The sequence below is a fragment of the Acipenser ruthenus genome, chromosome 35, assembly GCF_902713425.1.
Source record: "Acipenser ruthenus chromosome 35, fAciRut3.2 maternal haplotype, whole genome shotgun sequence".
Taxonomy (NCBI): domain Eukaryota; kingdom Metazoa; phylum Chordata; class Actinopteri; order Acipenseriformes; family Acipenseridae; genus Acipenser; species Acipenser ruthenus.
In genome coordinates this window covers 1395706-1419923 of record NC_081223.1, presented here as the reverse complement: position 1 = coordinate 1419923, position 24218 = coordinate 1395706, and the positions used below count along the sequence as shown (strand labels likewise).

Below are 24218 nucleotides of genomic sequence, written 5' to 3'. Positions count from 1 at the left end.
GAACTTTGCATAATGACGTTTTTATTAATGCCACTTTCTTACGGACAGTAGTCAGGGTGATGATACAAGACCGGAGCCAATAAACCTGTTATTTGCTTGTCCTTTCACTACCATATTCTATTGTGCTTGTTCAGAATACGCGTGAATCCTGAAAACATCTTGTTAATATTTAAACAAAGCCAGCAGTCACTTTATTGATCACCCTGTGGATTAACCTATATTGGAATACAAATGATTGTGTTAAAGATGTTAATAGACTTTCAATGTACACGTTTTAGAGCTAAGTGTTTGTTGATGCAGTTCAAGCGCTGTACTTTCAGGCGGAGAGTTCCAGTGTTTGCCTTTTGGACTTACCCTGGAAGGAATACAAAAAAAAAAAAAAAAAAACATTTGTTGAGAACCGCATTTGGGAGAAAACTTAACAGTTTCGAAACACATTTGTAAAGGCATCGGATTCTATTATGGTGTTGTCGAGCTGTTGAACGTTTCTCATTACAGGTTTACTGGATTGCCAAAAAGAATGCTATCTCGAAAAATTAGTCTTGTCAAGCAAGAAATAGCTCAGTTGGGAGAGCGTTAGACTGAAGATCTAAAGGTCCCTGGTTCGATCCCGGGTTTCAGCAAACAACAACACGATATTTGTTTTCTATTATTTTGAACTAAAAAAAATAGAGCACATTTATTCTTCAGGGTAATTGGATGAAATTACAGTGTATCAGAGTGCCATTTTCTAATGTGATTAAGAAATGCAAAAGCCATCGTCCCTGGGTGGGCTTGAACCACCAACCTTTCGGTTAACAGCCGAACGCGCTAACCGATTGCGCCACAGAGACCAACCTGTTAAACAGCCAAAGCATACGGGAATGATGAGCAAGGCGAGATGCTGCAGAACGTGATCGAGGGAGCAGAACTCAGCAGAACCTGAGATCACATCTAAGAAGAAAGCAAGACGGGGCAGGAAAGTCTATGTAATTAATTATGGCAGCACAGCATATGTCGTTTTGTTAGATAACACCCTGGGAGACAACAGAGCAGTGTGTGTAAATAGCTACAATGGAAACCATATACTTACGACTTAATTTTGATACAGAACTGTGGTCATGTGTAATCTGTTTTCATTATGATAATAAAGCTACAGTTCAGTGGATTATATTTGGAATCTTTGGTTCTGTCACTCACTATTTTCTCAAATAAGATGACAAATTAATAGCTCAGTTGGTTACAGTAAAAGAAACGTGCACCAGTCAGCCCGGCTAGCTCAGTCGGTAGAGCATGAGACTCTTAATATCAGGGTCGTGGATTCGAGCCCCACGTTAGGCGGCCTTTTTAAATACAAATTGAAGATGTTTCTTCGAGACAACGGAGCAATGTCTGATTCTGTTCACATTGTATACAGTATTGCAACAAAATTACTTATTGGTCATTGTCAAATAGCAATTGCTATTGTAAAATGCATGCATCGTTTATAGCTATAACGATATTGAAATAAATAATCTAACTTTTTGGGTTGACTTCAATCCGATTCTTTTTTTTACAATTGTCTTAACATCATTCATGGAGCAACAGTTGGTATGTGCGTAAACCCAATCGGGCCTTGATACGAGAACCCTAGTGTGTGCTGAAATAAATAATGCGGTTTTCTACATTAACAAACGCAGCTTATCAGAATGCCGAGTGGTCTAAGGCGCCAGATTCAAGGACTCTGTCTTTCCAAAGAATTTTGTGTTCTGGTCTCTGAATGGAGGCGTGGGTTCAAATCCCACTTTTGACAGTTCAATTTTACGTATTTTTAAATAGAATACATTTCTTTATTTTACTAGAAAAGATTGTTTTAAGGAAATCAACAGCTGATACCAAACTGTTGTCAGCACTCAATACCATTTTAATTTCCATTTTAAATCCGAATAAAATAGTGTTCCTAACACAAATTGCATTTTTGTTGTAAACAGACTACTTGTTAACCTCACTGAAAATATTTTGTGTCCAAACATGTTATTTAACTTGATTGTTTTAATATTCCAAATAACATATTACTTGAAAAACATCGTCTACCACTGGATCGTGGTCTCAGGCTGGGATGCGAACCATTGAGAACAGTATAAACAATCTATTACTAGACGCAGCTTACAGGAGAAATGCCCTCGTTTAACATGCTAGGATGATCGACTTCGGCATTCTCCAACTGCTGTTTACATTTTCTAACACGTTATGAGGAAGAAAAATATTTTGTGTCCAAACATGTGTTATTTAGTTTGATTGTTTTAATATTCCACATAACATATTACTTTGAAAAACATAATATATTTTTTAATACAGTCCTATTTGAGTATTTAAAATATGGTTATATTCAAATGCCAGCAACGGTGTGCTAATTTAACGAAGCGCCTAACGCTGCTCGGAACGTTCGCATTTTTAAATCCTAACGGTCTCTGCTCAGCTGAGTGGAATGTTCACGAGCCGGTTGCCTAGCAGCGTCTCCCCCTCCTTCTCTGCACCGCCCTCTCGCCCTCTCTCGTTGCTCCAGCTAGGAGTTCAAATTTAGCTTCGTTATATTAGCGCAACTCTTTACTAACTTTTACAAATTAGCTTATTAGGGGCTTCGTGTTTTTAAGATGGTTCAGGTGCAGTCCGGGCAGACTGACTGGAGCATCATTACAGTATACCGCACTGCGCTCAGCTTTGTGTGGCGGCTGATACACAAAATAATGAACGACTGTTCATTATTTTGTGGCATACAAACATTTTCAAGATCGCAGTGGTGGTAATGTCACGGGTGTCGAATGTGTTGATTATTATTTTATTCAGTATTATCACTTATGATTTTTGAATTTTAATTGGATTGGTTTTCCTTTTTTTGCATAGTTTGTTTATTTGAATTATTGTTTAATTTTTGAGCGTTAGATGCATTTTAATGTGTATTTGTTCACTTAACCATATGTCATCCACTCTGGTCCAGACCTCCTCTTAGGGCTCCTGTCCAGACGCCTGTTTGGACAGCCCTCTCCATAGGGTGCTGCGCTTCAGCTGAAGTCCTCAGGAGAGATCCTGATATCCTGACATAAACCACGAACGCAAAGGTTCTTGTCAGTACCTCTTTTCAAATGTCTTCAATCACCAAGTTCCGCAGTCCTCCCAGAGTGAGTCCACGAAAAAAAATAACAAAACGAAACTGACACTGTCCGTGCACAAAAAAAACCCCAGCCACTCGCTGTCTAATCTCGTCCTCTTTATTTTCGTTTACTTCCCTCGGCTTTTCTCTCTTTCCTATTCCGGTATCTCCTCGTTCCATGCTCCCAGTCTCTTAGTTCCTCACCCTTTTAATACCTCAAAGCCCTTTTAATTCCAGGTGTGTACAGGTACCTGCAATTGTTTGGGGCGGGACCTGAGGTCCGTGTGCACCGTGCTTGTGATAAACAAAACAAAAAAATACTTTAATTACGAACTCCGTTTCACCCGTGCACCAAACAAAATAGACAAATAACAATCAACACAGCAAAAAACACAGTGCAAACATTAGATGAGAAAAGCCCCTTTGTGCCAGTGCGCATTCAGAGGAGACGCGCTGAGAGAATCCGTCTTCTGTGTCACTCAGTACTGCCAGCTTTTCCCTATTGGTGATATATTGGTCAGCATAGCTGCTTTCCAAGTAATTGACCAGAGACGATTCCCAGCCAGTACAACTGTGTTTATGCCCACGTTTCAAATAATGAAATTTATAAAAGCAAATCGCATTGTTTTATGTTTTCTTTACTTTTAAAGCTGAGAATCAAACACACTTCCGACAACTTCATAGCCCTGCTGGCTACGAACACGTATTGAGTCGGCTGTTTCCCATGACCCTGGTGATACCGAGTGTTTTCCTAGTATCAGCGTCGGCATTACCATGTGTTTGGCATGCTTGCTGTACACTCTAGCATTGCATAATAAGCTGGCATTACACCAAGACTTCGTGGCGCAACGGTAGCGCGTCTGACTCCAGATCAGAAGGTTGCGTGTTCAAATCACGTCGAGGTCAAAGACGCCTTTGTTTTTATTCTGCACTATTTCATTTTTTAACGTGTTTGAATTTGACTGTTTCCGGACATTTATTTATACAATTTAGCCTACACAACATATTGATTGTATAGCGATCAAACAGAGATTTATTGTATTGCGATTCATTTTTATGTTTCATTTGATACAGCACAATAAACTAAAGTGAATCCGAAATTACTGTTGACCAGTCTTCATTGACACAGTTAGGTAATGAAGTTATATTAACACTTCCTTGCATGAGATAGAGAACATAGCTATAGAAATACTAGTTATGAAGAAATTTAAAGTACAGCAAGTAATGATTGGTACCTTTAAGCTTAACAGACCTTTAAGAATTAACAACGAAGACATAGAAATGGGGCACATAAATCGGCAGGATATGAACATGCAGGAGCAAACACCAACAGATTTCAAACTCATCACCTTAACCACTTGGCCATGATTACTTTCGTTAAAGTTCTAAGATCTATAAACATATCACAGACAAAGAACACATACACAGTTCATTTAATAATAATGACGAAACCACAATCCCTGGTTTAGGAGGCCAAGGGCTTTATCTTTTGGTCTTTCCTGGCACAATTTTAAAAAAACCTGATTTGATTAAAAACCTAACGTTTTAGAGGTCAATTGTGGATTTGAATGTGTCCAGTAATGAGCACTTGTACTTGATTGTGAAATTTAATATTAATTAATTGCCTTCAGTTAATATTTTAGAAAAACTATTTTGCTAACAGAAGAAAAACAAGCTAGCAGAGGATGGGTTCGATGCATCGACCTCTGGGTTATGGGCCCAGCACGTTTCCGCTGCGCCACTCTGCTACAGCTGCCTCATCACTGAATTACCAAACAGCAGAAAGAAAAAAAAAACTGAACTCATCGTTTTAACCAGCCACACGGCAGTGGCCGGGCGAACCATGGAAACGTTTTCTTTTCTCCCAAATACATTATGCAAAGTATGCAACAAATCCAATATTCTTTCTCTAAAGCATCTTAAATCGTGGAAAGCGCTCTTTGTTTAAAATTACACAGAAGACTTATTTTGTTCTTCCAGGCTTACAATTAGATATTTTCTTGTTTTTAAGTAGATTTTGTGAAGCGCATATGGGACGTTATAGAAAATATATATGATTAATTGATTGATTGACTGAATGTTAGCCTGCGTTCGGTCTGGCAGGTTTAATTCTTCAAAAGACAACGCCGAAGGGTCTGATAAATGACACTGTAGTTTCTATTCCACTCTATATCATTTTTTTAACTTGTTTGGATTTGAATGTTTCCAGACATTTATTTATTGAGAGGAACGGTAGTTCCTCGTACAAGTTAGGAAAACTTGTTTGAAACTACCGAGAGTCTCTAGTCAGCTCAAAGAGTTTAGCTGTTTTCACCAGCTGTTTGCAGCGGCAAAACTAAATCACTTAGAATTACCATCTGTACCAGTATCAAAAGACTGAAACTTTCTTACCTCAAATGTGAAAAAAACGTACATACCTCTTATACACAATGAGATATAAGTCGTCAAATTCTTCTTCCTCTTCCGTCTACTTTTTAAGGGTGTGTAGCGACTATTCAAACAGAAAAGCTAAATAACTGGACATCTACCAATCATATGATTCCACATGTAGGTCAACGTCAAAACATACCAGGGTGTGCAAGCAGTTTGATATCCACACCATTTATATTAAACACATTATTTATGTTTTAAAACAGCACATATCGCAGAAAAAAAAAAACATGGTTTGCACTAGAAACATGGCGTTCTTGAAGAGCACACGACCTTAGCTCGCTGCGCCACTGCGCAATTGTTGAAATACATTCATTTTTTAAGCTTACATCCAAGCCTGCCCAGCTTTCACTGAAAACCTGAAGGTGCTGCTCGATTCTAGAAATTTTTGATTTCCTGTTTGAAAATTTCTAGTTTCCTGTTTGTTTGGTCGATACCATAGAATGGAATTGCACACAAGAAGTGGCATGTTGCTTCCTTGTCTACATCCCTGAACTCTGATAAATTGTAGTTCCTCGTTTAATTAAAACTAAATAAATTAATAATTTATTTGGTAGAAATAAATAAATGATTTAAACAAATGCATAGAGGAATACATACATTTAGAAATACATAAATTTAGAAATAAATGTAGCAATAAATAAATGTAGCTATATATAAAGATATATATTTACAGAATGATGCAAATGTATTTGGCTCTATTCACATCCCCTCACATTTAAAATCCTCCACAGGTTGGGTGCCTCTCAACTGAGATTAAGGTTGATACTGTATAAATGTAGAACCAATCTTTCCAGATGAAGGAGACCATTCATTTTTAAATACATGTAATTCGATTTTTGTATTGGTATTATTGTCATCAAAGCTGTTTTTGGTGACGTTCAGTGGATTATATTTGGAATCTTTGGTTGTGTCGTTCAGTATTTTCTCAGACGACAAATTAATAGCTCAGTTGGTTACAGTGAAAACATACTTCCACCAGTCAGCCCGGCTAGCTCAGTCGGTAGAGCATGAGACTCTTAATCTCAGGGTCATGGGTTCGAGCCCCACGTTGGGCGTCCTTTTTAAATACAAATTGTAGATATTTCTTCGAGGCAACGGAGCAATGTCTGATTCTGTTCACATTGTATACAGTATTGCAACAAAATTACTTATTGGTCATTGTCATATAGCAATTGCGATTGTAAAATGCGTGCATCGTTTATAGCTATAACGATATTGAAATAAATAATCTAACTTTTTTGGGTTGGCTTCAATCCGTTTCTTTTTTTACACTTGTCATTACATCATTCATGGAGTAACAGTTGGTATGTGCATAATAAACCCAATCGGGCCTTGATACAAGACAACCCTAGTCTGTGCTAAAATAAATAATGCGGTTTTCTACTGTAACAAACGCAGCTTGTCAGGATTCTATTATGGTGTTGCCGAGCTGTTGAACGTTTCTCATAATACACGGGTTTACTGGATTGACAAAAAGGCGATCGACAAAAAACCACCAACCTTCGGTTAACAGCCGAACGCGCTAACCGATTGCGCCACAGAGACCAACCTGTTAAGCCGCCAAAGCATACGGGAGTGATTAGCAAGGCGAGATGCTGCAGAACGTGATCGAGGGAGCAGAACTCAGCAGAACCTGAGATCACATCTAAGATGAAAGCAAGACGGGGCAGGAAAGTCTATGTAATCAATTATGGCAGCACAACATACGTCGTTTTGTTAGATAACAACCTGAGAGCCCAACAGAGCAGTGTGTGTAAATAGTTACAATGGAAACAAAATACTTACGATTCAAATGGGAATCTTCATCAGATTTTAAGAACACGTTTGATATACTTTACACTGCAAAGGAGGAAGGCAGGTGTAACACCTCCACGGTCACTGAAGAGTAAAAACACACCACAAACCTGCCTTTAATTACAAAATATCACCAGATGCAGCAAGTGTTGAATGTAAAAGTATTAATGTAGCCTGACTACACCAGTTCAGTGCGATAAGGCACAGAACAGATTACAGAAGATCCTTTAGGTTCTTTTTATTCAGATAACAGATCTAAAAATGTAGGAACAAGGTCACCAAGAAAATCACAGATACATTTTAACAAGCATTTGTTTATTGTAAGCTTACAATAGCAACACCTAGTTTCAAATGGTACTGATAATAAAACAACAATTCCATTCACCTATTAACAGGTAGCAAGATTTCAAGCAGTTAAACAAGGTTCACATGAATGAGGTCATGGATTAAACAGCAAATACAACAACGCTGCTACCCAGCAATACAGTGGAGATACACATTCCAAAACACGGTAAAACTGTCATAATAAAAACAATACCACAGTACAAAAGTCCAAATACCCACACCACACACGCACACAATGTCAGTGCAGGGGAGGGAACACACACAGAGAGAGCGAGAGAGAAACCAGCATCGCAATATAGCCTATTCTGTGCACTTCTTAAACTCCAATCGACTACCAAATAGGCTAAAAAAAACACTCGGGCCGTTTGCTTTCATTACTCCACACCAGCATACCATCAGCCCAATACTTGTTGTCGGGATGCTCCATTTACTGGTCCGTTTCAGTCTCTCTCACTCGCCGTTCCCCGCTCCAAACACTGCGTTCCCACTGCTGCACAGACACACAAACCCCAGGATGGCCATCCCGTTTGTAAAAACATGTGTTATTTATATTCAGGTGGGTAAATTGATCAATAATTCAATTACTAGGTGCTCAACAGGGCAAACATAGGGAAGCTGGTGGAGAAGCCAATTATCAAAAAGTGTCAGACAACACAAAGCGTGCACTAATCAAATCACACAATAATTTTATAAAAATAATAACATACAAGTGTAAAATAAATTTGAACAGGGCATTCTTGACCCTGTTACAGGATGAAAAGGGATGTGTACCAGTAAATAGCTAATGCCAAGTGCTTGTGTGGTCCTGCAGCCTTGAACTCAAGCTGGTCCCTTGGATTCTCTCAAACACCAACCTGGAAATAAAAAGATCCAGAATAAAAATCATCATTTGACATTGACCATCACTGTATTATAGCTTCCATGTGTCTTCTAATTTACTGCAGACATTGTGCTCAAGACAAATGAAAAATGGCCATATACTCATACGTAGTGTCCTCTTGCTGTTTTCACAGACAGCTCAGGTAAATGTGCTTTCCATTCACAGAGAGCATTTACACAAGATCATCTCATCTGGAAATCCATGCTTGTCAGGTGACATGTTTGAGTGGCACTATTTAAAGCACAGTGTTAAACAAACATACTACAATACAGCTGTGATTTTTAAATGCCTCCTGCTTGGTTGTTTGATCATTTATTCACCACTCTTGCCCACGTTGCAAGTGCAAACTCAATTTGTGGAACATTTCTAAGTGGTTCATGCAGCCCTGTAAACCAGTGCCGTAGCCAGGCACTGATATTTGGGTGGGCCCCAATTTATAGTGGATTGGCAATGGCAGAGGCCACGTTGTTTGTTAACTCAAGATATAGAAGGGTAAAAGGAAGCAAGTTCCTTTGGTAATTAGATTTTGATTAAAGAAGCTCCAAATAGGTTTAAAGGGACATCACAGGGTGATTAAAATAAAAACCGAAAAACCAGAAGCCGTAATCATGAATTGCATTAAAATCCTTGAGCAGTACAGAAATTAGTATACATCATGAATTCCTATATTATCACGCTGAATACTGCACTGCAGTGTACTCTAAAGGGACATCACATGCTCACAAATAAAAACTGAACACCTGAAGCCCCAGTTATGGTGTGTCGGGGAACATCTAGAAGCCACTGCTCTCATTCAGCATGTCCCTGACATAGTAACTGAACGCAATGTACAGTACTTCTAGTTCTGCAATTCTGTGTGGACAGCTTTAGATTCATTACAATGACTATTTTACATTTTGATTGGTCTTTTAACCAGAAATAGCATCTTTCTCAACCAACTACTGTATACTGGAGATTTAGGCCTGTATTTACAAAGGGTTTAACACAAAAACAGTAAGAGAGAATAAAATACAAACTAGGGCCTGGACCAAATCAAAACTTTGACCCACCCGCTAATTGCAAATTACAAACCTGGTACTGACGGCGTCTTTTTTGTTTGTCAGAAGGTTATTCCTTCTACCCCAGAGGGAACCCGCCATTAATACTGGACTTCTAATTTGCGATTAGCAGGTGGGTCAAGTTCTGCAAATATGTTGGGATGAAACTGGTGTATCTTATGGCTCATGATGAGTAAAACTACAAGATGATAAAGCATACTTCAAAATCACCAGCACAGTTCTTTGTAATAGGGACAGCCTCATCACTGGATTCTTGAATGCATGTGGAGTGCCAAACACCTGCACCCATGGCACACTATCAGTTATTTTTTGTTTCCAGGGAATCATAGTCAAGGATTGATTGGTTCTTGAACTGTCTGGTGGGTGTGCCATTATGACAAGGAGCCATGGACACACCCCCACGGTGAGAGGCAGAACCAAACAGGTCGTTACTACTGTGCGGAAATGACACACTGTGAAAGATTTTTGCAGTAAGCAAACCTAAAACCTTGCATACACAGTACTCCTGCTGGGATTGTTTTCAACCCGGCTCCAGTCTGGAACAGACCTAGTGTTTGAAGTCACCGCTAAAACAACCAAACGAGCCCCATAGCTTTACTTAACTGCCACATCTTAAAAATTTTTTTTTTTAAAATGACCTTAATGAAGATGTCATTTTTGATGAAAACAATTGATTTAGTAGAGGCTGTGTTTCTTCAGTTAATAATATTGTTATCAAGTAACATGATGTACACAGAATAAAATATATATATATATATGTGAGAGAATGAATTACATGTTTGCATTAAATAACAAACCCGCTAGAGCAATGTTACTATGGAGATCAATAACAAACCCGCTAGAGCAATGTTACTATGGAGATCAATAACAAACCTGCTAGAGCAATGTTACTATGGAGATCAATAACAAACCCGCTAGAGCAATGTTACTATGGAGATCAATACTAAACCCGCTAGAGCAATGTTACTATGGAGATCAATAACAAACCTGCTAGAGCAATGTTACTATGGAGATCAATAACAAACCCGCTAGAGCAATGTTACTATGGAGATCAATAACAAACCTGCTAGAGCAATGTTACTATGGAGATCAATAACAAACCCGCTAGAGCAATGTGACTATGGAGATCAATACCAAACCCGCTAGAGCAATGTTACTATGGAGATCAATAACAAACCCGCTAGAGCATGGAGATCAATACCAAACCCGCTAGAGCAATGTGACTATGGAGATCAATACTAAACCCGCTAGAGCAATGTTACTATGGCGATCAATAACAAACCTGCTAGAGCAATGTTACTATGGAGATCAATAACAAACCCGCTAGAGCAATGTTACTATGGAGATCAATACTAAACCCGCTAGAGCAATGTTACTATGGAGATCAATAACAAACCTGCTAGAGCAATGTTACTATGGAGATCAATAACAAACCCGCTAGAGCAATGTTACTATGGAGATCAATAACAAACCTGCTAGAGCAATGTTACTATGGAGATCAATAACAAACCCTCTAGAGCAATGTTACTATGGAGATCAATAAAAAACCTGCTAGAGCAAGAAAGCCTCATTGCACTGAATGCTGCTGCTATTGCTGCACTTATTATTGCATGAAACTCTGTAAAAGAAACACTGAAATGATTGCCTGAGTTTTCAGAAATCTGTCAGTAAAATGAAGCTAGCAGGAACCATGCCATCTTCCACAGAAGTCATCACTTGCAAAGTCACACAGTCTCTCCTGATTGGCCAAAGTAAATACAATGTAAGCACATAAGTAATTACTCAGTACTTGTAACCAAAATTGTCCACTTAATGTAATGTACAGGGTCGTGCGTTTTACGCAACCTGTTTTTTTTCAATTGTAATTCAACTACTATCCCCTAGATGTCCCTGCAGCCACTCCAGTTATAGTAATCAAATTCACAATTAAGAAATTAACACATTACACTTCGACTAATTAGAAAAAAACAGCTAATTATGATGAGTATAAATGGTAATTGAATAAATGGATGCGTTAAAAGAGAAATCGAGAGTCATTTCATTGAGTGAACGCATGCAACAATATCCACCTGGTGTTCTGTACACTGATGGGTAGAATTTATTTTGCAGAACTTTCCATTTATCTTTGGCCCACACTCGAAAGTCAAAAATAGCTGCCATTTATCATCAGAAAAACACAGAAAACAAAAGGCTGAGACTGACGGCTATGAGACGGCGTCTTCCAGTAAAAAACGAAAATTCTGAACGCAGACGAGATGTTATTTTCGATTTGACAGAGGGATTTGTTTGTGCTAATATTCCCCTGGAAAAAATGGATAAATGTAAAAAATGCAGGAGCAATTCCTACAGCAAGTCAACTGAGAAGGGAATATCTACCCCAAATTGCTGAGTTGCACAAGATGAAAATTGTACAACTGGTAAAGATGTCTGACAGTGTATTTGTAGTTACTGACGAGAATACAAATACAAAAGAAATACAATTGCTCAAAGATGTGCAAAGTTTAAAATCTCAACTCTCCCTAATTGAGATGTATGCCAAGGGACTAGTGGATCTGATTCAGTGGTTTGAAAGCCATGAAGTGAGAGTCCATCAAACAAATAATAAAGTTGCAGAATTAATAAATACATACCGAGCAATGGCACAAGAGGTACACAGCACAGACACCACAATAAACAAACTATGTGTAAAAACCTTCCATGACATTTCTGAAAAACTGACTAATTACTACAACCTGGGTCAATGCAAAAAGAAACCACATTTTATTCAACCAGCTCATAACTTTTTGATGGCAGTAAGGATATTCGACCCACAACAAGTGTGTAGTTTGGATCTGAAAGCCCTCCCATTATATTCTATTCCAGGATTTGATGCTGACTGTAAATCAGAAATGGACAAATATCTACCATATGCAAAAGAAAACTGCAGTAGAATGACTTTGAATGAATTTTGGATTAAAGCTGAATAATTATTTCCCAATTTAACACAAAAGGCTAAAATATATTTGTCAGTTGTTCCCAATTCTGTAGATGCTGAAAGAAGTGTTTCTTCTTCTGGCCAAGTTTTTACAGAACAACGTCAATCTATGAAAGAAGGCAGGTTAACCAACTGATGATACTTCAGTTTAATAGCAACACTTAAATGCATGGGACATTTTCTTTCATGAAACAGTTAGAGACACTAAATGTGCTGCTTGCTAACAACCTTGCATTATTATTATTATTATTATTATTATTATTATTATTATTATTATTATTATTATTATTATTATTATTATTATTATTATTATTATTATGTTATATGTGTAATATATATGTTACAGCACTGATGTTATGATTTCAGTATTTTATATAAATTGTTCTGGGAATCAGTGCTGTTTTTTTTTAAATATTTTGTTGACAATAATATTTTGTTGTTCCTACTAGTAAACTGAAACATTTAAATTATTTATTTACACATTCTAAGAAATCATATTGAATAAGATGTATTAGTAATAAAGGGATGCATGACTAAATAAATGTCCGTAGCTGCTGCTGCCGCCTAATCAATGCGCGTTAATAGAATGACTAATTGAGATGATTAAAGGAATAGGGAGATTATTAAATCAATAAGTGGTTTAATTAAGCAGACTACATCACCACCTTGTGGTGGGAGGAATGAAGTGCAGCCTAAGAAAGCAGGTTGTGTAAAACGCAGGGCCCTAGTAATGTGAGACCAAAAATAGTTCAAGTTTCAAGTTATGGGTTAGTAGCTCTCAAGTTTTTCAAAGTCAATAACGATAAACTAATAGCCACTGAAGGCAGAAGCTAATCCTACTGCAGGGTCTAGGGTTGCCAAAAAAGTGTTATAATATCGTAATAATAATCATCAAATTGTGGCAACCGACCTGAGCATGCCACACAACACACTGGTGGGTTCTTACAAAAACCAGAAAACACTGCGGCCCACAAGGACTGGACCTGTTACAGACCATTCTTCCTACATTTCCAAGGTGAGGCTGCTTGACATTGTGTCTCACAGCACACCAGTAAGAGTGATTCATGCTTTCCTCAAAACTGGGATTTCTACTGCCAGTTCCGTCAGTGGAAGAGGCTGATGCAAAAGTGGCATAATAAACCAATTTATTATTATTTATTTCTTATCCAGGGTGACTTCTAATTGTTACAAGATATCATGTTATTTTTACATTCAATTACACATTTATACAGTTTTTTGTTTTTTATCTGGAATCAATCTAGGTAAAGTACCTTGCTCAAGGGTACAGCAGCAGTGTGTCCCCTGCCTGGGTTTGAACCCACGACCCTCCAGTCATGAGTCCAGAGTCCTAACCACTACTCCACACTGATGCCCTAATTTAATTGAATACCTGCTTGTTCCATTGCCTTTTCAGTGGTTTTCTTCCCAGTGGCAGAAGAATGTGTTGTTTCTGAGTGCATGTAAGCTAAGAATAAAAAAGACACATTCTGTGTCCCATTTAACACCAAGTTAAATTTCCAGGCTCCCGAGTGGTGCATCCAGTAAAGGCGCTCCACGTGGAGTGCAGGATGTGCCCTATAGTCTGGACGTCGCAAGTTCGAGTCCAGGCTATTCCTTTGCCGACCGAGAACGGGAGCTCCCAGGGGGCGGTGCTCAATTGGCAGCGCGCTGCCCAGGGGGATGGAGGGCGAAGTCGGACAGGGTGTCCTCAGCTCACGTGCACCAGCGACCCCTGTAGTCTGCCCGGACGCCTGTGGACTTTCCTGTAAGCTGCCCGAGAGCTGCGTTGTCCTCCGACGCTGTAGCTCTGGGTGACTCTGCAGTGTGAAAAAAAGCGGTCGGCTGACGGCACACGCTTCGGAGGACAGCGTGTATTTGTCTTCACCCTCCTGAGTCAGCACAGGGGTGGTAGCGGTGAGCTGAGCATAATAAAATAATTGGCCATTTCCAAATTGGGAGAAAGTAATAAAAAATAATTGGCAACGACTAAATTTATAAAAAAATAAAAAATAAAAAAAAATTCTGCAAACATACACTGTGGCCATTAAAAAATCACAAGATAATTTATCTCAGGATCTCAATATTGCCATTCCATTATCTCAGTTTACATAGATTACAATACACAGCAGGGTGTGCAGTAAGACAGTTATTACCTCACACCCTTGGAGTGTTGTGAGGCACCAGGCCACAGGCCAAGTACCTTTAACCACCCAGGAACCACCTCAGTAACTCAAAGTAAATCAAATGAAATACCTCTTTCGACTGGAGCCTTTTCAGTGATTTTCTCCTCAGTTGCAGCCTTGGCTGTTGCTTCTGAGTGTGTGTCAGCTAAGAATAAAACAACATGTCTCAATAACGAAACACACAGCATGAAAGTAGTAGCATATGCCAACAAGACAGAATGTGTATATTTAAGGCCAGTCTCCCAGCCCATATTTAGAAGGTTCTTTGACTCAGGCAAGCAAATTACCTTACTTACCTAACAACCCTAATAAAAATTATTCACCTTCAAAGTATTTAATAAAAAAAATGTAATTTGAAATTCTGTTTATTCTATTTTATGAATAATATATTTCATGGCATATTCATTTGCGGGTTTTTAATAAATGCACAATTAGCAAACATTTCTTGCTGGAAAATGATCTTGTTCTAGAGTTCTAGAGCAGGGGTCGGCAACCTCAACGTAGCCAGGGGCCGCTGTGGCTACACGCAAAATGGCTTGTGGGCCGCCACTACAAAACTGAACATTTTATTTTTTAAAAAATCACCTTTGTCGTTCCGCTGGCTCAGCACTTCGCACTGTGGTTACTGCGTAAGCATTGATGATGTACTTCCACGTGACGTTGGCTGCGTGCTCTCTCACGTGCCTTGGAACTGTTGCCTAGCAACCATTGACAGACTGCGATTACTGTGAGAAATCTCCAGCAGCAACAACTCAGAAGTTGGCTGCACAAGTGTTGCGGTTTTATGACGAGGTGGCTGATCTAAATTAATGTTTTATTAAAATTGAAAACATTGATAAAGAAACTCAGAGGGGCCGCCACCAAACCTCAAATGCACATCCATTTGCCCAGGGGCCGCCAGTTGCCGACCCCTGTTCTAGAGGATGAAAAAATAATTTCATCCACATGCACTAACGACTCTGAAGTCCTCAAACAATCTTCAATGCACTCAGTATAAACCACACTGCATAAGAAGTATAAGAGCAAAGGGGGCTCTCAAAACTAACAACTCTCCTGCGCCAGATCATCCCCTGAGACCAAATCCATGGGCCAGTCCCATCTCATCCCACGATTGCAAACTTTGAGACTGTCAGTGACCTCTCCGGTTTTGACACCTGGCAAAGAGGAAGAATGTGGCTGTGTGACTTTCCACTAAGAGGATCGGGTGTCAATGGTTCCCTTTCAATTCGAAGACGACCACCAATGACATTACGTATGGGATATGCCTGCCCATTGGATAGGTATCGCTGAGCTCTCTATACCAGAGCTGCTGATAGGCCCCTTCCTGGGATGATACACTCGGTCCCACCCACTGAGGGGATAAAACTGCCATCTAAAGGAAGCCATTCCTCTTTTTCCTTCTCAAGACTGTACGGTAAGACCTTTGTGTTGAGCTGAGCGTGTTCATAGAAAAGAGCCTCTCGAGTCAAATACAGTCGATTGTATTTCGCTTGCATTCATGCTGAAAACTGGCTTGCCGCTTTGCCGGAATCAGCGACTTTGAAAAGACCAAGCCTTTTTGCCTTTTTGTCTTTCAGCTGCCTCCTCGCTTGCGTGGTAGGCCACTCTTTGTTATCTGTCTGTCATGTGTGAGTGACTGCCTGTGCAGTCATCCGCGAGTGGATGTCTATTCTTTCTTGAGTACACGGGGCTAGGCCTTGCCATATCCCCGCTGTTGAGTGACTCTTCCAGCCACACTCTCCTCCACGGGGCTGGGCCTTGCTGCATCCCGCTATTGAGCAGTTAGGTTAGGCACATTTGCATAAGGTCCCCTGGACGCCAGCGGCAGACCGACACCGGTCCGTTTTCCGGACACAGGCGATGGCTCCTCGCCCTCAGAATTTGCCGGCCTTCCCAGATTTCATGGAGGAGGTACGCTCCTCCTGGGATCGTCCAGACTCAGGTCCTAGCATGCTGGCTAGCTTGATCATGGCTCATAGACAGCTGTGGCTGTCACAAGCCAGAGTTCCTGATGCTGATAAGGTCGCGCTGCTTGACGCACCTCTGTCCCCAGGACATACCTTTGGGCCAGCTGTGGAGGAGATCTTACAGAGATCCCACTGGTAACGCGAGGCGTCCTGGCAGGTGGTTGCGTTTCTCCCTACCCACGCTCCCCCAGGCGTCCCCTCCCCAACCGGCAGGCAGAGGGAATGCAGGACGTGGCCAGTCCACACACCAGCATCACAGGAGGGGTTTCCAGGGCCAGCACCCTAAACAACCACCCCAAACTGCCCTGTCTCAGCCTCAGGTTGGCGGCCTCAGGCCCCCTTTTTGGCACAACAGCTGCAGTACTGGCGTGCTTGCACCTCAGACTCCTGGGTGCTCGCCACCGTGCAAAACGGTTACGTGCTTCAGTTTCGTTTGGGACTTCCTCCCTTTCGAGGCATCACAAATACTTTCATAACAGACCCTTTCCAGGCCTCGGTACTTCAGAACGAAGTGGCCGCCTTGATGGGCAAGCGAGCCATACATCTCGAAGACCCCACCTCCCACGGAGAGGGATACTTCTCGAGGTATTTTCTAGTACCCAAAAAGAAATGCTGACGCACCATCACATTCTCCAGTCCCTCCGGCCGGGTGACTGGTTCACCACCGTGGAATTACGGGACGCGTACTTTCACAATCCCATTCGTCCAGAGCACAGGAATTATCTCTGCTTTTCTTTTCAAGGAAGCGTTTACAAGTTTGCTGTGCTGGCACACGGCCTCTCCCTAGCTCCTCGTACGTTTTCAGAGTAATAAACTATCTCGACGACTGGTTGATCTGTTCCCAGTCGCGAGAGGGAGCAGTGGCCCACACGGCGGTCGTGACAGAGCATCTGGCGAGGCTGGGCCTCACCATCAACGATGCAAAGAGTCGGCTTACACCGGTGCAGTGCACGACGTACTTGGGGCTCCGGCTGGACTCCAGTACAATGCGCGCATACCTGTCAGACAACAGAGATGCAGCTATCCAGGGTTGCTTCTCCCTGTTTCAGCAGGGATCGCAGGTAACCCTCCTTTTGGGGCAGAAACTATTGGGTCTGATGGTCGCAGCCATATCGGCCATTCAGCTGGGTTTTGCTTCGCATGCGCCCGCTACAAGGGTGGTTCAATGTGTTCCACCTCAATGCCAAACGCAACAGACACCGTCGGCTGACTGTGTCTCATGCGTGCTCAGCAGCCCTACGCTGGTGGCGGATGACCTCTCACCTGCACGAAGGTGTGTGAATGGGAGTAGTGTTGAGCTGCCAAGTGGTGACAACAGATGCCTCCAACTTGGTATAGCGGTCTGGGAATGCAGAGGAGTACGCGGATCCTAGCCAGACCGCTGGACATCCCTGCACATAAATATGCTGGAGTTGCAAGCGGTCTCCCTTGCTCTCCACCACTTTCTCCCAGTGCTGCATGGTACACATGTGTTGATATGGATGGACAACACGACAGTATGTCAACCACCAGGGTGCCGTATGATCCCCAGGGTTGCATCACATGCCCTTCATGCTATTGACATGGGCTCAGAGGAATTTGCTGTCCCTATGGACGACACACATTCCCGGAGCAGTGGACTGGACAGCGGACCACCTCTCCAGGAGTGGTCCCCTTCTGTCAGAGTGGCGACTCCACCCTCAGGTAGTGAAGCACATTTGGGAACGGTTCAGGAAGGCGCAGATTGATCTCTTTGCCTCGGCAGAGACGACACATTGCCCCCTATGGTACTCCCTCCACCTTAGGTGGTCCACTCGCTGTAGACGCCCTAGCGCAAGAATGGCCTAAAGTGTTTTTGTACGCTTTCCCGCCTTTATCGCTGCTCCCGGCCTTTCTTGAAAAGGTCCAGTTAGAGGAAGCATCAGTTCTCTTAGTGGCCCCCAAGTAGCCCAGGAGAATCTGGTTTTCGACCCTGTGCCAGCTGTTGCACAGCCAGCCCTGAGAGATTCAACTGTGCATGGATATCCTCGGTCAGGCGAGAGGCACTCTTTGGCACCCGGAACCGGGCAGGTTCTGGCTATGGGTCTAGCCCCTGACAGGGGCTGCTGGTTAGCACTAGTGCTATCAGATGCGGTTGTGTGTACGTTGCAGAGCGCTAGGGCAGACTCCACTAGGTCTTTGTACACGTATAAGTGGAGGTATTTCCAGGCTTGGTGTCTGGCTAGAAGCCATGAGCCTATATCTTGCCCTATGCCAGTCATTTACAGTTTCTGTAAGACCTGCTTGATGCTGGTAGGTCACCTTCCACTTTGAAGGTGTATTTAGCGGCTATCTCTGCTTGCCATGCTCCCGTAGATTCAATGTCTCCGGGCACGCATTTTTTGGCTACCCGGTTTCTTAAAGGCGCTCGGTGATTATGCCCTCCCAGGAGGACTGTTCTCCCCGAATGGAGCCTCAATATTGTACTGGAGGCTCTCACTAAAGCCCCGTTTGAGCCCGTACACTCCATAGAGTTGAAGTACCTGTCTATGAAGACATCCTTCCTCGTGGCTATCACCTCTGCTAAGCGGGTCAGTGAGCTGCAGGCACTGTCTGTGCACAGCTCCTGCATGCGTATTTGGGAGGATGGCAGCAGGGTGTCCCTGCTTTCCTCCCCAAGGTGATCACAGCCTTCCACGTTAATTAATCTGTGGAACTGGAGTCCTTCCATCCACCTCTGTTTGCTTCAACGGAGGATGAGAGATTGAATTTTCTCTGCCCAGTGCGGGCATTGAGATGCTACATGCATAGGATAAAGAGCTCTGCGTCAATCTGACCAGCTCTTCATCTGTCACGGGACACGGACCCTAGGAGAGCCTCTCTCTAAGCAGCGTCTGTCACATTGGATTGTGAATACAGTCTCAACTGCGTATAATGGTGTTGGCTTGCCCCCACCTGGTAGGGTAGCCGCACACTCCACTAGAGGGTTGGCTACATCTTGGGCCCTCTTCAGAGGTGCCTCGATGTCTGATATTTGTATTGCAGCTAGCTGGGCTACGCCGCATACCTTCTCCAGGTTCTACCGTCTTCTTTAGGCACAAGGGTCGTGGAGGGTGTAAGTTCGCACCGCTAACCTTCTGGGTTAGACAGCGCTTGTGCGTCCCTCATATGCTGCCGTTCCTTCTCCCTCGTGACGGCTCTGCTATACATTATCCCATATGTAATGTCATTGGTGGTCGTCTTCGAATTGAAAGGGAACGTTAGGTTACTTACCGTAACCTTGGTTCCCTGAAAGAGAAGACAACCACCAACTGCGAGGTCGCATCGGTCGCCCTCACGGGTCAACGGAAAAAGAGAAATGGCTTCCTTTGGATGACAGTTTTATCCCCTCGGTGGGCGGACTGAGTGCATCATCCCAGGAAGGGTCCTATCAGCAGCTCTGGTATAGAGAGCTCAGCAATACCTACCCAATGGGCAACATCTTCTCTTTCAGGGAACCAGGGTTACGGTAAGTAACCTAACGTTTTTGGTTCTGTACAGTTTTAGAAGAGTTGTTTTTATCCAAAAATATATATATATATATATTTTTTGCAAAGAGGCCACACTGGTTATGTGTTCACTTTTCTTTTACAACCCTACCTCTAAAATGGCCCGAGCACTAAATACACTGAGGAAAACACAGTGGATTAGACTGTATTTAGTGGCAGGGGCGGATCTAGCCTTGTAACTACACCCCACAAATTAATTTTAGGCAAATTTAAGTAACATTTTGTTCTAGTGTCAGCTACGGTAGACTGAGTATTTGTTTTTACTTTTTATGGTTTAATTTCAGGTTCATAAGTCTTATTAGCTAGATTACCTTAAGGATATAAAGAAGTTTAATATTTCTTGGTGTCTTGTCTGGTGTTTTTGCAGCCATATTTGGCTTGTATTCATGTGCTAATGCTACAATTTAAAAAGTAAATAAATACACGTTCTCATTGCTTGAACTCATTGGTTGTATCAAGCTCAAGTCCAGCTACTTTTAACCAATAAAAGATCGATCTTTTCTACAGCTGTCTAATCAGGTCTAAATCCGCCCCTGAGTAATAGCGTGTAGAATAGAGGTCAGCAGAACGCAGTAAAAGAGCAGAATAGAGTAATACAATGGAAGAAAAATACATTTGAAAAGAATTGCAAGTTGAGACTACACCCTGATGAAGGCTAGTTTTGCTGCTACGCTCTTCTAATTTTTTGTTGTTCTTTTTGTGTATGCCATATTAATAAAGGTTTTTTAACCATCATTCTTCATGTTGAAGGAGTGCCTTGGATTTCAGTGATTTGTGGTTTAAATCCAGACCTTTTGGAGGTCACAGAACAATGGACTTGCAGATACTTTTTTCACCTGTTTCGCTTCTAATAAAATGGAGGATTGTGTGTCAGTGGCTTTCTGGCATCAATACTGAAATATGTTGCTGTCTTTTCACTTACAAACTGAAATGAACAGCTGCTTGTTTTTTTTATCAAAAGGAGGAACTTATTTATAACAACTTTACTGCACTGAACTCAGCCTTTTGTTTCTGCACAGCTTTAGAAGAGCTTTTTTTATTATTTTTTTGCAAAGAGTCCACACCAGATGTGTCCACTTTTCTTTTTCAACCCTACCACTAAAATGGCCTGATAGCTTCAGCACTAACTGCAGTCCAAACATCTGATTGCTCGAAGCAGCCAGATCAGCAGTGGGCAATCAGGGAGTAAGAGCAGTTTGTATACTCCCAGACGGAGATGAAAGCACTAAATACACAGAGGATGGATTAGACAGGGAATGGATTGTATTTAGTGGAACCATGTAGAATACAGTTCAGCAGAAAGCAATACGAGCAGAGGAGGGTCCAGGACCTGCAAACTGGTTTTAGCTTTTGAGTCACAGCAGATTACAGAACAGAGTAATATAAGGAGAGGAAATAAATTTGAAAAGAATTGCCAATTAAGAAACTACACCCTGGCTAGTTTTGCTACACAATGGTAGTTTCTTTGTTTTTAAACATGCTGTTCTAATTTTTAATTTTGATTTTGGATATGCCATATTAACCTTCCAGCTGCCCTTCATTTTAGAACATAAGAACATAAGAAAGTTTACAAACGAGAGGAGGCCATTTGGCTCATCTTGCTCATTTGGTTGTTAGTAGCTTATTGATCCCAGAATCTCATCAAGCAGCTTCTTGAAGGATCCCAGGGTGTCAGCTTCAACAACATTACTGGGGAGTTGGTTCCATACCCTCACAATTCTCTGTGTAAAAAAGTGCCTCCTATTTTCTGTTCGAAATGCCCCTTTATCTAATCTCCATTTGTGACCCCTGGTCCTTGTCTCTTTTTTCAGGTCGAAAAAGTCCCCTAGAATTTTGAATGCTTGAATCAGATCACCGCGTAATCTTCTTTGTTCAAGACTGAACAGATTCAATTCTTTGAGCCTGTCTGCATATGACATGCCTTTTAAACCCGGGATAATTCTGGTTGCTCTTCATTGCACACTTTCTAAAGCAGCAATATCCTTTTTGTAACGAGGTGACCAGAACTGAACACAATATTCTAGGTGAGGTCTTACTAATGCATTGTAAAGTTTTAACATTACTTCCCTTTAGCAATTTCCATGACTCAAAAAGGCCATTTTTTTTCTTCTTTCATTCTTAGCTCCCAAGTAAACATTATGGACAGTTTTCAAAACAATTTTTGCTTTACTTTTAACACTACACACGTTTCTGTTGTGGATATGATAAACGCGTATATCTGCTTTCAGTACTGTATTAAATTTAAATAGGATGTATTTTGTTGTTTTTGTGAAGTGCTATATTTTAAGATACGGTATTGTAATACTGTACATAATGATATGATTCTGAAAATGCAACTTAACAAAATGATGACTGCATCTGAACTGTAGTACATAATCATTTCCTTTATTCTGATTCCAAACATGGTGCTTTCTCAATGCATTCCATTATGATGTTGTACTGTCGAAACGGCCAAGAGACAGCTGTGCTTTTTTAACACATACTGAAGTATTTCGGCCCTGAAAACTTTTGCATTTTTGTCATGAAAAAGACAACAGAGCACTGAACGCTATTAAAGAAAATCTTAGAAAGTTTATATGAGCCAACAGTCTGCGATAATCACACAATGACAACAGATATGATCACTTAAGTAAAGAGCATCTGAAGACCCTCAGTAAAATAAAAATGAAATCATGAAAACGAAAATAAATGTTTGGAATTGTGTTGTGACAATATTATCAGTTTGACAGCAAGCTGCAGACTGCACAGTAACTGCTCTTTGTTAAAGAGGAACACAAAATAGGGAAGTCATTATGTACAATATTACATTAGGCTACCGTTAATTAAAATATAGCACTTAATCCACAAAACCAACGAAATACATCCTATGTATATTTGGCTTTTGTGTGTGTGTGTGTTCTGTGGAACACTGGCAATCGTCTAACCTGGAAATAAATAAATAGAGTACCTGACAGCAGATATACGCGTTTATCATAGCAACAACATCAACGTGTGCTGCAGTAAAAGAAAGCAAATCATTGTTTTGAAAACTGTCTAAAATATTTACTAGGGGGCTAAGAATGAAAAATCTCAAGAAAAAAAAACTGCCATTTTTGACATGAGAATTGCCAAAGTAATGCGGCAGCAGGAAGGTTAAAGGGGAACTCAAGTTTGTGTGCGTGCGTGCATGCGTGCGTGCGTGTGTGTGTGCGTGCGTGTCAGTGTGTGTATGTGTGTGTGTGTTACTGTGACAGAGACTGAATGATTCTTGGTGTTAGATCTCCCTCCCGATCTGTGAGGCAGCTGCTAAAGGGAATGGAATAGCCTGGAAATCAGCCATCTATAAAGGGGGCAAAGCTACGGTATACAAACTCAATGACCCGGACGGGAAACGGCATGGCCTCCGCGGATTGGAGGAGCGGATGCACTCGTTGACCAAGGGGTCATGGGTGACGTTATAAAAAGGGGATGTAGTGAAGTGATCTGTTCCTTTGTGAATGGTTACATTAAATGACCAGAAGGAGAACCTGTGTTGTGAAACGTGAGTGTTTTGTTTGTTTTTGTTTGTCATTAATAATACTGTTTGTAATTATTTGGATGGCTAACACGATCCGGAGCTGTCGCCAAAGGCCAGCATTAAACCCGGATCAACACCACTGCACTTTTTTTTCACTAAAGAACTCTATTCACCACGAGCACTAGAACACGCACTGTGGACTGGTGTTTGTGTTTGTGTTCCGCGTGGTTATTATTTCGGGGCCAACCCACAGATTACAAATAAACAATACATGCCGCTGTATTGTTCATTACCATTGTTATTATTTACTGTTGTTTTGCCATCAGGCCATTGGATTTAAAAAAAAACATTAAACAACATTGCACAGGGGGCTCCCGAGTGGCACATCCAGTAAAAGCGCTTTGCGTGGAGTGCAGGATGTGCCCTATAGCCTGGACGTCACCGGTTCGAGTCCACGCTATTCCACTGCCGAC

The 24218-nt window shown here is 41.4% G+C and overlaps 1 protein-coding gene and 3 non-coding genes across 4 annotated transcripts in view; 2 read left to right on the top strand and 2 right to left on the bottom strand.

The window, feature by feature from the left end:
* Positions 1-759: 759 nt before the first annotated feature.
* trnan-guu (transfer RNA asparagine (anticodon GUU)) lies at positions 760-833 on the bottom strand. The gene has a single exon. It is a non-coding gene; the product is annotated as a tRNA-Asn (tRNA).
* A 3110-nt stretch (positions 834-3943) lies between these two features.
* Positions 3944-4015, top strand: trnaw-cca (transfer RNA tryptophan (anticodon CCA)). The gene has a single exon. It is a non-coding gene; the product is annotated as a tRNA-Trp (tRNA).
* Positions 4016-6524: 2509 nt separating this feature from the next.
* On the top strand, positions 6525-6597 carry trnak-cuu (transfer RNA lysine (anticodon CUU)). Its single transcript has one exon. It is a non-coding gene; the product is annotated as a tRNA-Lys (tRNA).
* A 1037-nt stretch (positions 6598-7634) lies between these two features.
* The window catches only part of LOC117395367 (CMRF35-like molecule 8), a 32506-nt gene continuing 15922 nt past the window's right edge, over positions 7635-24218 (bottom strand). Inside the window, exons 4-5 of the mRNA XM_059007382.1 lie at positions 14847-14921; positions 7635-8535 (exon numbers count right to left, since the gene is read on the bottom strand). Coding sequence (XP_058863365.1) covers positions 8501-8535; positions 14847-14921 — 110 coding nt within the window. The 3' untranslated portion in view covers positions 7635-8500. The remainder of the gene's footprint in view (positions 8536-14846; positions 14922-24218) is intronic.